The sequence below is a fragment of the Barbatula barbatula genome (assembly GCF_947034865.1).
Source record: "Barbatula barbatula genome assembly, chromosome: 2".
Classification (NCBI taxonomy): domain Eukaryota; kingdom Metazoa; phylum Chordata; class Actinopteri; order Cypriniformes; family Nemacheilidae; genus Barbatula; species Barbatula barbatula.
In genome coordinates this window covers 5,872,890-5,884,653 of record NC_136767.1, presented here as the reverse complement: position 1 = coordinate 5,884,653, position 11,764 = coordinate 5,872,890, and the positions used below count along the sequence as shown (strand labels likewise).

General features: G+C 39.9%; 2 protein-coding genes across 2 annotated transcripts; both read right to left on the bottom strand.

Moving 5' to 3' along the window:
* Positions 1–781: 781 nt before the first annotated feature.
* On the bottom strand, positions 782–3,831 carry LOC306891187 (zona pellucida sperm-binding protein 3-like). Its single transcript, XM_079451250.1, has 8 exons — positions 3,161–3,831; positions 2,938–3,053; positions 2,757–2,860; positions 2,497–2,674; positions 2,133–2,250; positions 1,921–2,000; positions 1,138–1,253; positions 782–1,048 (listed from the first exon to the last, which is right to left on the bottom strand). The coding sequence occupies exons 1-8, from the start codon at positions 3,524–3,526 to the stop codon at positions 996–998; spliced, it is 1,131 nt and encodes a 376-aa protein (XP_079307376.1). The 5' UTR covers positions 3,527–3,831; the 3' UTR covers positions 782–995.
* Positions 3,832–7,410: 3,579 nt separating this feature from the next.
* On the bottom strand, positions 7,411–11,653 carry LOC306904465 (zona pellucida sperm-binding protein 3-like). Its single transcript, XM_079474383.1, has 9 exons — positions 11,138–11,653; positions 10,921–11,036; positions 10,651–10,754; positions 10,026–10,203; positions 9,548–9,665; positions 9,336–9,421; positions 8,832–9,088; positions 8,194–8,694; positions 7,411–8,086 (listed from the first exon to the last, which is right to left on the bottom strand). Exons 1-9 carry the CDS (start codon positions 11,537–11,539, stop codon positions 7,980–7,982), a joined length of 1,869 nt encoding a protein of 622 aa, XP_079330509.1. The 5' UTR covers positions 11,540–11,653; the 3' UTR covers positions 7,411–7,979.
* Between the last annotated feature and the right edge of the window lie 111 nt (positions 11,654–11,764).

Sequence of the window (11,764 nt, the reverse complement as noted above, 5' to 3'; positions counted from 1 at the left end):
AGAATTCTGGCTCCACAGATTGGTTGTGTACCTATATGGATCACAGATTTGTCCTGTCAACTTAAGTACTCAAAAGTCAGCTTATGTATATAAAAGATGCCTGACAACAGAATCTGTATCTTCCATTTCAACCTCTCCACCACCATGGTCAAGACCGAAGTCCTGAAGCACCCACAAGGTCATCCTGCCCAGGAAGGTTCGCCTGGCTCATCTGAAGTTTGACAATGAACATCAAAATTTGGAGAAAGTGCTGCGAGACTAAAATCGACTCCTGTTTTGGAGGTAGGGAAATGCTGACTATGACCCCAAGTACACTATCCCTACAGAGAAGCACAGTGTTGGAAACATGCTTTAGTTTTTTTCCTTCTGCCACAGGTACAGGATGACTTCACCGCATTGAGGGGCTGAGTGACGTGCCCATGTACTGTAAAATCTTGGATGAGATCATCTTCCCCTTAACTATATCACTGAAGATGTGTCATGGATGTGCCATGGATGTGCCTTTAACACAACCAAAGAGTGGCTTAAGGAGAAGCACATTAAGGCCCTGTTTCACAGACAAGGCTTAAGGCTAGTCCCAGACTAAAATGATTTTAAGTAAAAAATGAACGGAATATAACTTGCCCTCAAATATCTCAAAATATATCAGTGCCATTGTTTTGTCTTAGGATGCACACCAGTATTGTATTCTTCGATGGCATTTCTATAAAAGCGACATAAATATTTCATCGAAGGCATAGCCCTGGCCTAAACGTGTCACAAATCACAAGTTTTTTGTTTTGGAGTGTAGATTAATGTAATTTTTTATTTAAAGCAGTTTAAGGAAGCAACATATATTGTGAATAAAATGAAGTGGGATGAATACTTTTGCAAGGCACTGTTTATCTTTTTTGTTTTGCCAACCACTTGTGCAGAACCCCAGCAAAACTGCTAAATCACAATGAAACCATAAAATCAGAAAAATATATTTTTAATTTTCAAGATTAAGCACATAATTAGCCAAGAACTTTAATGGGACCAAGCATCATTATTTTGGACTTTGCTGAATCTAAAAGAAAACAAAAGGAACAGAGCACTAAAAAAAGCTGTATTTATATTATATTCCAGTTCAATCCTTTACTATCCTGAAAAGCGTACCTCCACTGACAGACGGTCTACTTCCGCTACTCCACTTTGTGATTTGCTTATCGTTGACATCACAAACAGTCTCACAGCATTTACAAACCTCATTTTTACCATCCACACTCAACCACCTGCAGAAGCAACAAAATCAGATTACAATGAATTGGATGACGCTGGTCAATGTCAAATGAAAAATGCAAATATTTAACAGCAGATTCTGTTCATATCCATAGCACCATGAAGCTGTGGTTAGTTTCTATGTATTCCTTGGTTTCACAAACAAGGTCATCTATTTGGACCTATTGGTTTTTTTTATAAATAGTGGTAACAGCAAGATCAAATTCATCATTAATGTTCAATAAACAGTTTCCCTGCCAAGTTACAGTAGTTGCAAAGCAAAATTCCAATTTATGGATATATAACCTGACCACAGGTGTGAATTTAAAGTTTTAAATGCGACTCATTCAATCTTTTGGAATTCTATATAATAAAAATATGGATATTAAGAATTCTCCCAAAAACAAAATTTTTGAGTCTTGTAGTTTTAGCGTAGGCTAATCTTTTAATCTTGTTTTCAGATAAAACGTACAGATTTTAATACATTTTGTTTAACTTCATGGTAGTTTCATCACTAAAGATTACAAATTAACTAATAGCTTTAGGATGTTTCAATATCTCGGCTAGACAACAGATTTCATCACCTAAACTGTGCTTGTCCACATCATGGGTGATCATAACCACTAAGAAAACCTGATGATGGTCCTTTCAGTGCTAGTCTAGACAAAAAACTACACATACCTTTTTCCAGAGTAGCTACAGGCCTTGTTCAGATTATTCACTTTCAGATCAACAATCTTCAGATGGCATGTGATGTAGATCTAAATTGTAAAAATCAACCAGCAAATGCAATCCTTACGAAAACATTGTATTCAACTAACATCTTTAAACGACAATTGAACACTTTTGTTCATCACTTAAAATTGAGATTCTTTATTATTTTAAAAGCTTACAGAGTTTCTATGGTCTTCATTGAAACGGAAAGTATCCATCTGCATCTGAAGAACGTCGTTTTGTTTTCGTGGCATGAATCGGGCACTGGAACCTGGCGATTTCGAGCCAACAAGACATCTGCAGCACAGACGTCAAGGAATTTGTTACACAAGAGTATAAATAATTATTCAGCACAAATATCAGGTTAAATCGTAATTTAAAACGAGGGCAACAGTCTCTTGACCATCCAAGACAAGATCATTCCAGTTGCCTTACATTGAGGTTCCTCAGCAAACTAATTGGCCAGTATACCAGAGAATCTTCTATAAAGAGTTTTGCTTTCATCTGTGGCATCACGCAGTTCTTCAAAATTTCGCGACTGACCCATGATTCTGGACGAACATGTAGCGGGGCTCTGATGCAGAATCAGGTTTCAGGGTGGCCACACAACTGTCCATCATCATTCTGAACGGAGCATGCTCTGCGGTCACGAAAGAAGCCTCAAAATTCATAATTTCGCCAAGGTGGTACACACTGGAAGACCTTTTTCTCCTCCAATCATCTAAGAGGCAATTTAAGGAAAGATGAAGGGTCAAAATGCAGGAAAAATATGTTAAATTCTACATAATCTTACACACTCATACCACTCATAAGCTCAAAGGAAAAACTGATCAATTCCATAGGTGATTTTGTTGAAGTAAATGGCTCCTGCGATGGTCTCGCGTGAATACTGCTTACAAAGTGAGTCCTGTGTTGTATAAAGAAATCATACAGTTGGTAAGCATCAGTGCCACAAAAAAAGTATTATAAACATACAGTGCATACCTTTTGTAGTGACATTCAACAGGAATTGCAGCATCATTTGTCCTGACAATACCATAACTGTTCTGCTTAGGTGTGTAGATCAGCAGATTTGAATATACCAGATGATCTCCCTCAATCTGAGAATAATTTAGGAATTCATGACATCAGTGTAAACTTTAACCACCAGTTTGATCAATTTAGATTTCAACTTCTGGAATAAGACCACCCGTTCTTTCATACATACCGATAGCTCAGAGCCACACTGATGCAAATCAGCTTCAATCACATATTCAGTGTCACTGTATCTAGACGCTTTGCAGCTCCCGGAGGCGAGTCCAAGCCGCAGCTCCTCGGCAGAGATCCGACGCCCTTTCGAGTGAAGATCAGCACGAATGATCACAACCATGGTCCGCTCAGTGCAAATTACCTGCACAGGTGCAGCTTTGCTCGTGGGCACGTCTTTATGGTCATCTCTCGGCAAAGACGCAGTTTTATACTGTCTAGAATCTGGTCCTATCATTGGTCCCTCTTTTAAGTTACGGATAGCACATGTAACATAAATACATAACAGACCAATAATCCCTATACTTATACCGTCTGTCCTCGCCATGGCAAAAAGAAACTTCGTAAACGAAGCAGGTAATACGCACGCGCACCGATGTGGTCATTTATGGGGTATCTGCAGGGCGTTTCCCAATTGATGGGATGCGTAAGACTTCCGGTTCGCCGCTTGATCCCATTAGTTAGCCATTATAAAGTTAGCTTTGAAAGCTTTCAGCGGACATTATCATACTTTTATGTCATTTAAAACAGCATAATGTCAAAGAGCAGTGTCTTCATTATTTCACAGGGGCCGCACAGAGGCATGAGTTTTGAACCTAGACCCCGTAAAAAAACAACGCCGTTTCTCACCATAAGAAGTTGGACAGCGACATCTACTGGGATAATGACATTAAACTCCAGCCAGCGGGCACGTGGCTATATCGTCCTGTGTATGTGGATGGCCAAGAGATTTACATTTATAAAAAAACATAACCATAAACAGTTCACATTGCAATAACAATAAAGTAAACAATTAGTCGTGGCGCAATTCTTTATACATATATTCTTTCCCTATTTGTTGTTACCCTACACCGTTTTGTACCGTTGTGCAAATTGCAGTAGTCAAAGCGAAGACCGAGCGGTCTTTAAATTGTATTTACTTTACGCTCTTGTTGTGTCACGTGGTAGGTTCGTAAGGTTTTCTAAGCTTTCTGTGGCCGTTGTGACGGCATTTTACCGCAAACATCCTCCGAGAAACTATACTTTTAACCATTAACAGAATTTTCCTCTAACACATACATAACGGAGTTTTATAGTATCACCCTGTTTGTAGGAATATAATAGGAATCGATTCCCAGCCCTACGTTTCACTCCCTGCGTTGAATTCAGAAGTGATCATCACATGCCATACGCCATTCGAAAAGTAAAGCTCTTGATGTGTATATTTTAGAGAGAAAACGCAATTGTATATCTTAATGTGTCCGTTTAAAATTCACTTGGAAAATGAGGAAAAACAACGTAATTTTCTCTTTATTTTAAGAGATGTTTTGTGTGGTGTACCCTTCCCGAAAAACCCTTCGGAGGGCGATACATCTGGATTGGACGCACCGACTGTTTGAGTGAAGCTGCCTAAACAACACACTCAAGCGTCTTCGCTACGACCCGGCAAAATAAAGGTCCGCTTTATTTGAACCAGATGAAAATATTTCATCAAGAATTTACTTTTCGTAAATTAATAAACACTTTAGTATACTTAAATATGTACTAAAATAATATTAAAATACTTTAGTACTCAAGAATTTCACTATAGTGAAATAATAATAATAATTATTATTATAATTACTATACTATGCAACAGTTTTTCATGGATTAATATATTTACAATTGAATAACAAAACTCCACATTTTTTATACTTGTGCTTCAACTTTTTGTCCTGTGCTATAAAACTTTAAAGCTCTGTAGCAACTGTGCTATGTGCAAAATAAGTTAATGTACAGCCCTGTTAACTGACATGGTTTCTACCGAGCTAAGGCTTTTTATCATCGTGTATTATCCACAGTTATGTTGAATTTCAGCTATAATGCAGGGTTCTGGTGTTGCAAGGGTATGACAGAGGGTATGCATTGACGTGACTTTTCCACGTGAACACGACTGGACACGCCTCCTTTGAGCGTCACACACGTTCCCCTGAGTGGTAAAACACGCAGCAAAATGGTTGAGGAGAATAGGAGAAACAAAGAAACCGGGACTAAAAAACAAATTATGTGCTGAAATTACAAGCAGCAGGACTCGACGGTGATCCTTAAGACTTCCCTATTGACTTGCAAAGAAATTGGACTTGACTGGACACATAAATGTTGCACGGAAGTGAGTTCACTGATATTGTAAGCAGTCATTTTGCTGAATGTTTTGCCACTCACGGGGGTGCGCTCTGGCGTGCTCACGTGGTAAAGTGACGACACGTCCATACCATCTTGGTATCTATACTCTTTGCTTAAGTAAAAAGAAATCAGCTGACATTCTAGCCCAATGAGGATTTAAGCTGTGTGCTCAGTACAGCGGTGCCGCTGGGGTTTTCTGGGACCTATGACTAATTTGTACTCCAAAGATTTATTGATATATTGCTTTCAATAAGAGACAAAAATTAATTTGAACGGTTTATTACAGTAACTAAAATTTTGCATACATATCTGCAAATAATTATAACTGTATAAAGTCATTACAAGCATTGTATCCTCTCTCTTTCAGACACTGTTAAACCTGCTTGGAAGTCTTCCAAAAGCAGTCAACATCTGGCCATAATTCAGTGGCGGTTTTAGGCACGGGCGAACCGGGCAGTCGCCCGGGGCGGCATTTTTTCATGTCACGTGGGGGGCGGCACCGGCACGAGCAGTAAAAGAAACTCTGGTCCGCCGCAAATCGGTTATCTATTATCTATTCATTCATTGTGTGGGGAATTGGCAAATTGGCGCCCCTGCATGCTGAAAAGATAAAGGTATGCAACTATAATGTTCTCTCCGTGTTATGATTACTGTATCCATGTTGTCATCTGAAGGGCTAATTTTAACTCTTACTCTTAACGTTTATTAGCCTTTTTGCAGTGTGAAAAAACACTGCGGTGTTTAGCCTAGTCGTTAGAGCGCCCGACTGTCATTCGGACAGACGCCGGTTCGAGGCCCGCGCAGGGCAGGTAGAACCAACAACAATTTTGGTTTTAAGTCAACAAACACGAGATCTAATTTCACCATAATATTGTGCTTTGCAACAAAACTGTTACAAGTTCAGTTATTATTATTTATTTCCATCAGTTGGGTTAACGTAAGGTCCCGTAATGAGCAAACAGAATTTTTCAATCTGTAGCTAGTTTCTAAGACGAACATAACCTTTGCTATTTATTTGCTACATTACACATATCATGAATATGAAGGTTTTATGCATATTTATGACAACTGTCATTAAGTGTCATTCGCTCAATTATGACATTTTTAATGCAAATATTGTTTGTTTGAGGTCTTTGTTGACAACTTTACATTAACCAATACATCTTAACCTGTCATAATTGTCATAAAAACATGACATAGCAGATTAATAATTGAATGTAAGACACTACTTAGCTGGTGTTTCGGCATCTAACCATATTGCCTTAGAGACTGAGAAACGGGGACACTTCTGTACTTCTGTTGGTTTTGACATTGGCTGTCATGAGGCCATTATAACTGTCATGAATCTTTTTCTGACCACTTTTTTTCCAGTGGTACAAATCGAATGTCAGTAAAATATCATTAAGTGTTAATACTCTGTCAAATTGTTTTATAACAATGTCATGTATACTTTTCTTGACCTCAACTACAGTGGTACAATTACATTTTAATGACAAATTCAATTTGTACCACTGTAGTTTAGGTCAAGAAAAATATGACAATTTAGTTTTTTCGAGGGGGGGGGGCGCTCAAGGATGTTCTCGCCCGGGGTGCAATTCAATGTAGAACCGCCACTGTGGCCATTTCTTATTCTTAAAGTGCCAAGCGCCGTGTTTTTCTCTCAGCAAAATCTTTGATTAGATCTTTCAAATCAAGCTGTCTTTCTAACTCCTGTTCAGAAGACAGCATGACAAGACCATTTAGTCTTTGCTGACACATTGTGTATCTGAGGTTGTTCTAAATTGAGCTTACTTTCTCCCTTAAATAAGACTGATCAAGAAACGCTTGACCGAAGCTTGTATTATCATATTCATAACATGTTTCACACACCAGGGGGCCGTTTCAGAATGCAAGGTAGGTCAAACCCCCGACCGCAGGCTAAATCAAGCCCCTTTCAGAAATTGAGCTCTTATAGCGGGAGTAACCATAGTATCCTACTCCGTGAACCTAACCTGTATGGGAGCAGGTTTTATTCCACAAACCTAGGGTTTGTTACAATCTCTGCCCCTTTTCAAAAGTGCGAGTGGTGTTGGAATTGCCTACGCAGTTTATTCATTCAGTCTCCTTAATCGCACACAATTTCATCACACAGACATTAAAATGGCATGTCCGTTTCTTCAGGAACCCGTAGAGGAAGCTGCATTAATTCGGAGAGTTACATTTACATCGAGAGAGAATAGTGAGGCCCCGTTTGGATGTTTTATATGCATCTGTGCTCGCCTGCAGATTTCAGCCAGGCTATCTAAAGTTATTTGGCACACGTCATTAGCATGACATCAGAGCAAGGCAGATGTAACTCGGACACATTTCAAACTGGCATGCATCTTGCGCTGATCACTGGTAATAGATTCTGTGCAGAATTTGGCCATCTCAGACAACACTACTGTAAAAGCTCATGCCCCCCTCCCCCTGTTAACAATGAAAATGCATGCATGTAAATGAGGCAGAAGCAAACTAAATGAAAGTCATTTATTTCTGGACCTAGATCAAAATGGTGAAAATGTATTACAAATGACAGTATCTTGAGCATGGTTTTACCAAACCACAGTTTGATCAAATGTAAAAATCTCGTAGAATCAAAGCCTTTAGATTAAAGGAGTTCAGGAGTCCTTAGAAAGGTGATCCACATCATCCAGTGGTAAAGTCCTTGTGCCCAGTGCATGCACTTCATTGGCCGGGGGACGAGTTGTAAACCGCTCTTCAAAATCTGAAAAAGAAAAGCTGCTCATGTAGTGGGGAGATGCATGTATTGTAAACAGGAGATGTGCGGTGTCAACTTTTTCACCCAAAATCAACTAAACATTATAATCTTACCTTCTTCTGGTAGATCTTTAGTTTTCCACAGGCCTCTACCATCTTCTCCAGCATGTCTCTCTTCAGAGTTCTCATCTGCGGCATTGCGTGCATCACCATAATCATCATCATCCTCCTCCTCCTCCTCCTCCTCTTCCTCATCGTCGTCGGCCTCATCGTTATAGTCATCAGCGTTATATTCATTGTCGTCATTTTCCTCCGGTTTTGCCTCACTTGTAGTGGTCATGGCTTTTTCAGTGGTCATGGCTTTTTTAGTGGTCATGGCTTTTTCAGTGGTGTCCAAATAGTGGGGATGCGTTAAATTCCCTTCAGAGTCTGGTTGAAAACCCATCTCTGCTATGACACCATTTTTCCATAGACTGTTATGAGGCATTGGCGACTTGTCTTTGAGAGAAGGCAAGGGAGGGACTCCCTCCTTCACTCGAGGGGGAGGCAAAGATCCCATATTGGTTTTCTTTGAAAATATGGCCAGTGGGCCCAGAGTTGCTTCCTGTTCCCATCCTGTAGGCACAGTAATCAACAGTCAGATTTGCATTGTAATTGTAATAATAGCATGTATAAAGTCTCCGCACTAAAGATTTGAAACGGGAAGTGGTAATAAAAACAAAGCCAGTACCCCAATTACCATTACTGCTTACCCACAGATTCACGCTCTTCCTCCTGAGGAATAATTACATTTCTCCAGGAAGGAGCAGCCACTGATTTAACAGAATCTGCGGAACCTGCTTGCATTCTGGGTTGGAATTTCATGAGCCTTTGGGCAGATGGGGCCTGGTCTGGTGCAGGATTAGAAGGGGGCCCAGATTGTTCCGGTGTAGAGCGGAAAGATGGAGCGAACTCCTTCTGTCTTTGGCAGCTGTAACAAGCCCAATCACCTCCATCTGCAGACTTCCAGCTTGTAAAAGAAAAAAAAAAGTTCCCAAAAGAACGCTGTAGACATTAGTTTGTAAGTACATAATCATCGAATGCAAAGTTCCCACAACCTTTGCCCCAAAATATCTATACTATCCAGTGTCATCTATAATCCTCAATCAAGTTTCGAGACTGCACTCCCCGTCACTTTATAATAAGACATCTGGATATTAATAAATATGCTGTGGGAACCCATAATATACAAATACTAAAGAACAGTCACAAGTCACCTTCCATCGATGAAGGAACATGCTTTATGAGTGGGATTAACTACATCCATAACCGGGTAAGCTTGAAGAGTACAAGTGATGTATATCTGCGTGACAAAGTGAAGTACGTGAGTAACATCAGAATCCTATTTTGGTACAGCAAATGATTCCTACTCCAACATGAACCTAAAATATCAATTACAAACCCTCAATCAGAACCACTATATATACACCTCTGGCCTCTCCTCCTTGTTGAACTTGAAGGCATCGAGCTGGAGTTGAAGTTTGTCATTCCGATTTCTGGGCAGGAAGCGAGATTTTGATCCTGTTAGCTGTCCATCCGTAAGACACCTAAGGGGGAGAAGTGTTTGTTGATGAGTCTAGGGGCTTGGGAAAGGGATTGCAAAATCAATTAATTAGAATGCATTCTCTTTTGTTTACCTACAAGCACAAACTGCATATTTTTGCTTTCAGAACAAAAGAATGCAAAACACCAAGTAATACACACACTGTCCCTCACCAAGCAATAGGATCCAACTCGCATGCCAAAGGTTCATACTTACTTCCACAAACATACTAGCATTTAAAAACATTCAGAAGCCAGGAGATAAGTAAATTAAATAAAACATGTCAACGCCTTCTGCAAAGACACAAAACATCCTTTTAATGACTTAAAATATAGATTGAAGATACTCTAATGAATGCATTTACCCGTGGTTTTCAATAAATGTGTATCGTGGGACTGAGTTAACATCAGGAGTCACTGTAGCAACACAGCTCTCAAAATATACATGGAGGTTAGTGTGATGATATTGAAGAACAGAAGCCTCAATATTTATGATGTCACCCAGGAAATACACAGAAGATGCCCGTTCATTGCGCCAATCACCTGCACAAGAGAAAAATAACATCTTGAACATGCCATCTTTAACAAGGCGAGTTAGATAAAGCAAAACTATCATGTCACGAGGGGCAGTTCCAGTGTTTCTCTCACTGTATTTAACGTGGCTGTCATGAGTATCAATGTGCTCGTTTCTCCAAACCTATTTTCTGAGCTCAAGATCCGCTCTACAAATCTTTTCGATCTAAAATCTATTTGTCCATTAATGGGCGGGTATCTTTATTCGCTAGTAAAATGCCCATCAAAGGTTTGAGTATTTATGGAAATTGTAAGACTACGTAACAAGTGCGATAAAAAAGTAGCAAAGTTTTAGCTAAATTTGTAACGAAGTACATATAAAATTACAGACTTAAACATGCTCATAACCAAAAAGTACTTCATTACAGTAACGGGAGTAGTTGTAATTAGTTACTTTCACCCCGGCACTACACATACTTGTCATTAGCTTTAGTGAAAACTGCAAGTCTTGGGCTGCAGATTGTGTTGCGCCGTAGGGAATCCACGTTGGTCTGATAGGGTAACTGGTTACATCAAACTTCCTGAGATAAAAGACACCAACAAATATTATCATTTTACAAGGTGTTACCAAAATAATTAACCAAAAGACTATGGTTTATTGATAGTATCACAGCCTTGACCCTGGCTTTAAACACTAATGAAATTAACCAATACGTATAGGATCAAGTAAGTGGATAAGCCAACAACCTGCTATAATAGCATTCAATCGGAACCACAGACTCCTCCAGACGAATAACCCCGTCTGGAGATATTTGTGGAGAGAAGATGAGGAAGTTGGTGTAAATAAGGGAGTCGTCTGTAATCTGAAAACAGAAGTAACAAGGTGCCCAAGTTTTAGGTCTCAGGTTCCAAATAAATACATTGCTGCACCATTAGAAAGCAATCAAGGAAAGGATGATCATACCCAGTGTTGAGTGCCACAGTCAGTGAGTTCAGCAGCTATAATGTACGTCTCATTCCAGAACGCCCTCACTTTGCACGCAGGTATGAGTTGAGTGCCGAGGCCCAGCCGCAGCTCGGCAGCATCCACGGGTAGGTCGACATCAAAAAGATCCGCTTTAATAGCAATTTCCATGTAACTTTCGTGGCAAGTAACAGCTACAGTTTTAACACGCGTAACATGTCTCCCCAGTGAATGTTTAACTTGGTTTGTGGGTTTCCATAAGGGTAAATGTTCGCTCATTTGCGACTGACCGGATGGATAGTGTATACGGGGCTCTGAGCTCAACGGAAAAGCCCTCACATCACTGAACTTTACTGTTAAAGTCAGGATTAGGAGATGCAATATCAAACTTTCTGTCATCATCCTCGGTTAACTTCAAAGAGCCAAATCTGCAAGCTACAACCCCGTATCAGCTAAGCGAGACCTCAGTCCACCTTCGATCCTTTAAATTAACAATTAACCACATCTGCATGGAGTGACATAATTACTAATTGGACGTTGAGTTGGATAATTAAAGTCCCTCCCGCTTAATTGAGCTCGCTGAAGACGTGTTCGACTTCACGCGCAGCAGCACTGACCGATCGGAGT

What these genes read in the sequence shown, in the direction of transcription:
- LOC306904465 (XM_079474383.1), bottom strand. Translation starts at nt 11,539, where the DNA reads ATGATGACAGAAAGTTTGATATTGCATCTCCTAATCCTGACTTTAACA. An exon ending in ACTGTGGCACTCAACACTGG is followed by an intron (nt 11,037 to 11,137) that starts GTATGATCATCC and finishes TTCTGTTTTCAG; the next exon opens with ATTACAGACGACTCCCTTAT. An exon ending in TGTTCCTTCATCGATGGAAG is followed by an intron (nt 9,089 to 9,335) that starts GTGACTTGTGAC and finishes TTCTTTTACAAG; the next exon opens with CTGGAAGTCTGCAGATGGAG.
- LOC306891187 (XM_079451250.1), bottom strand. Translation starts at nt 3,526, where the DNA reads ATGGCGAGGACAGACGGTATAAGTATAGGGATTATTGGTCTGTTATGT. An exon ending in ATGTTCGTCCAGAATCATGG is followed by an intron (nt 2,251 to 2,496) that starts GTCAGTCGCGAA and finishes TCTGTGCTGCAG; the next exon opens with ATGTCTTGTTGGCTCGAAAT. An exon ending in ATGAAGACCATAGAAACTCT is followed by an intron (nt 2,001 to 2,132) that starts GTAAGCTTTTAA and finishes TTTACAATTTAG; the next exon opens with ATCTACATCACATGCCATCT.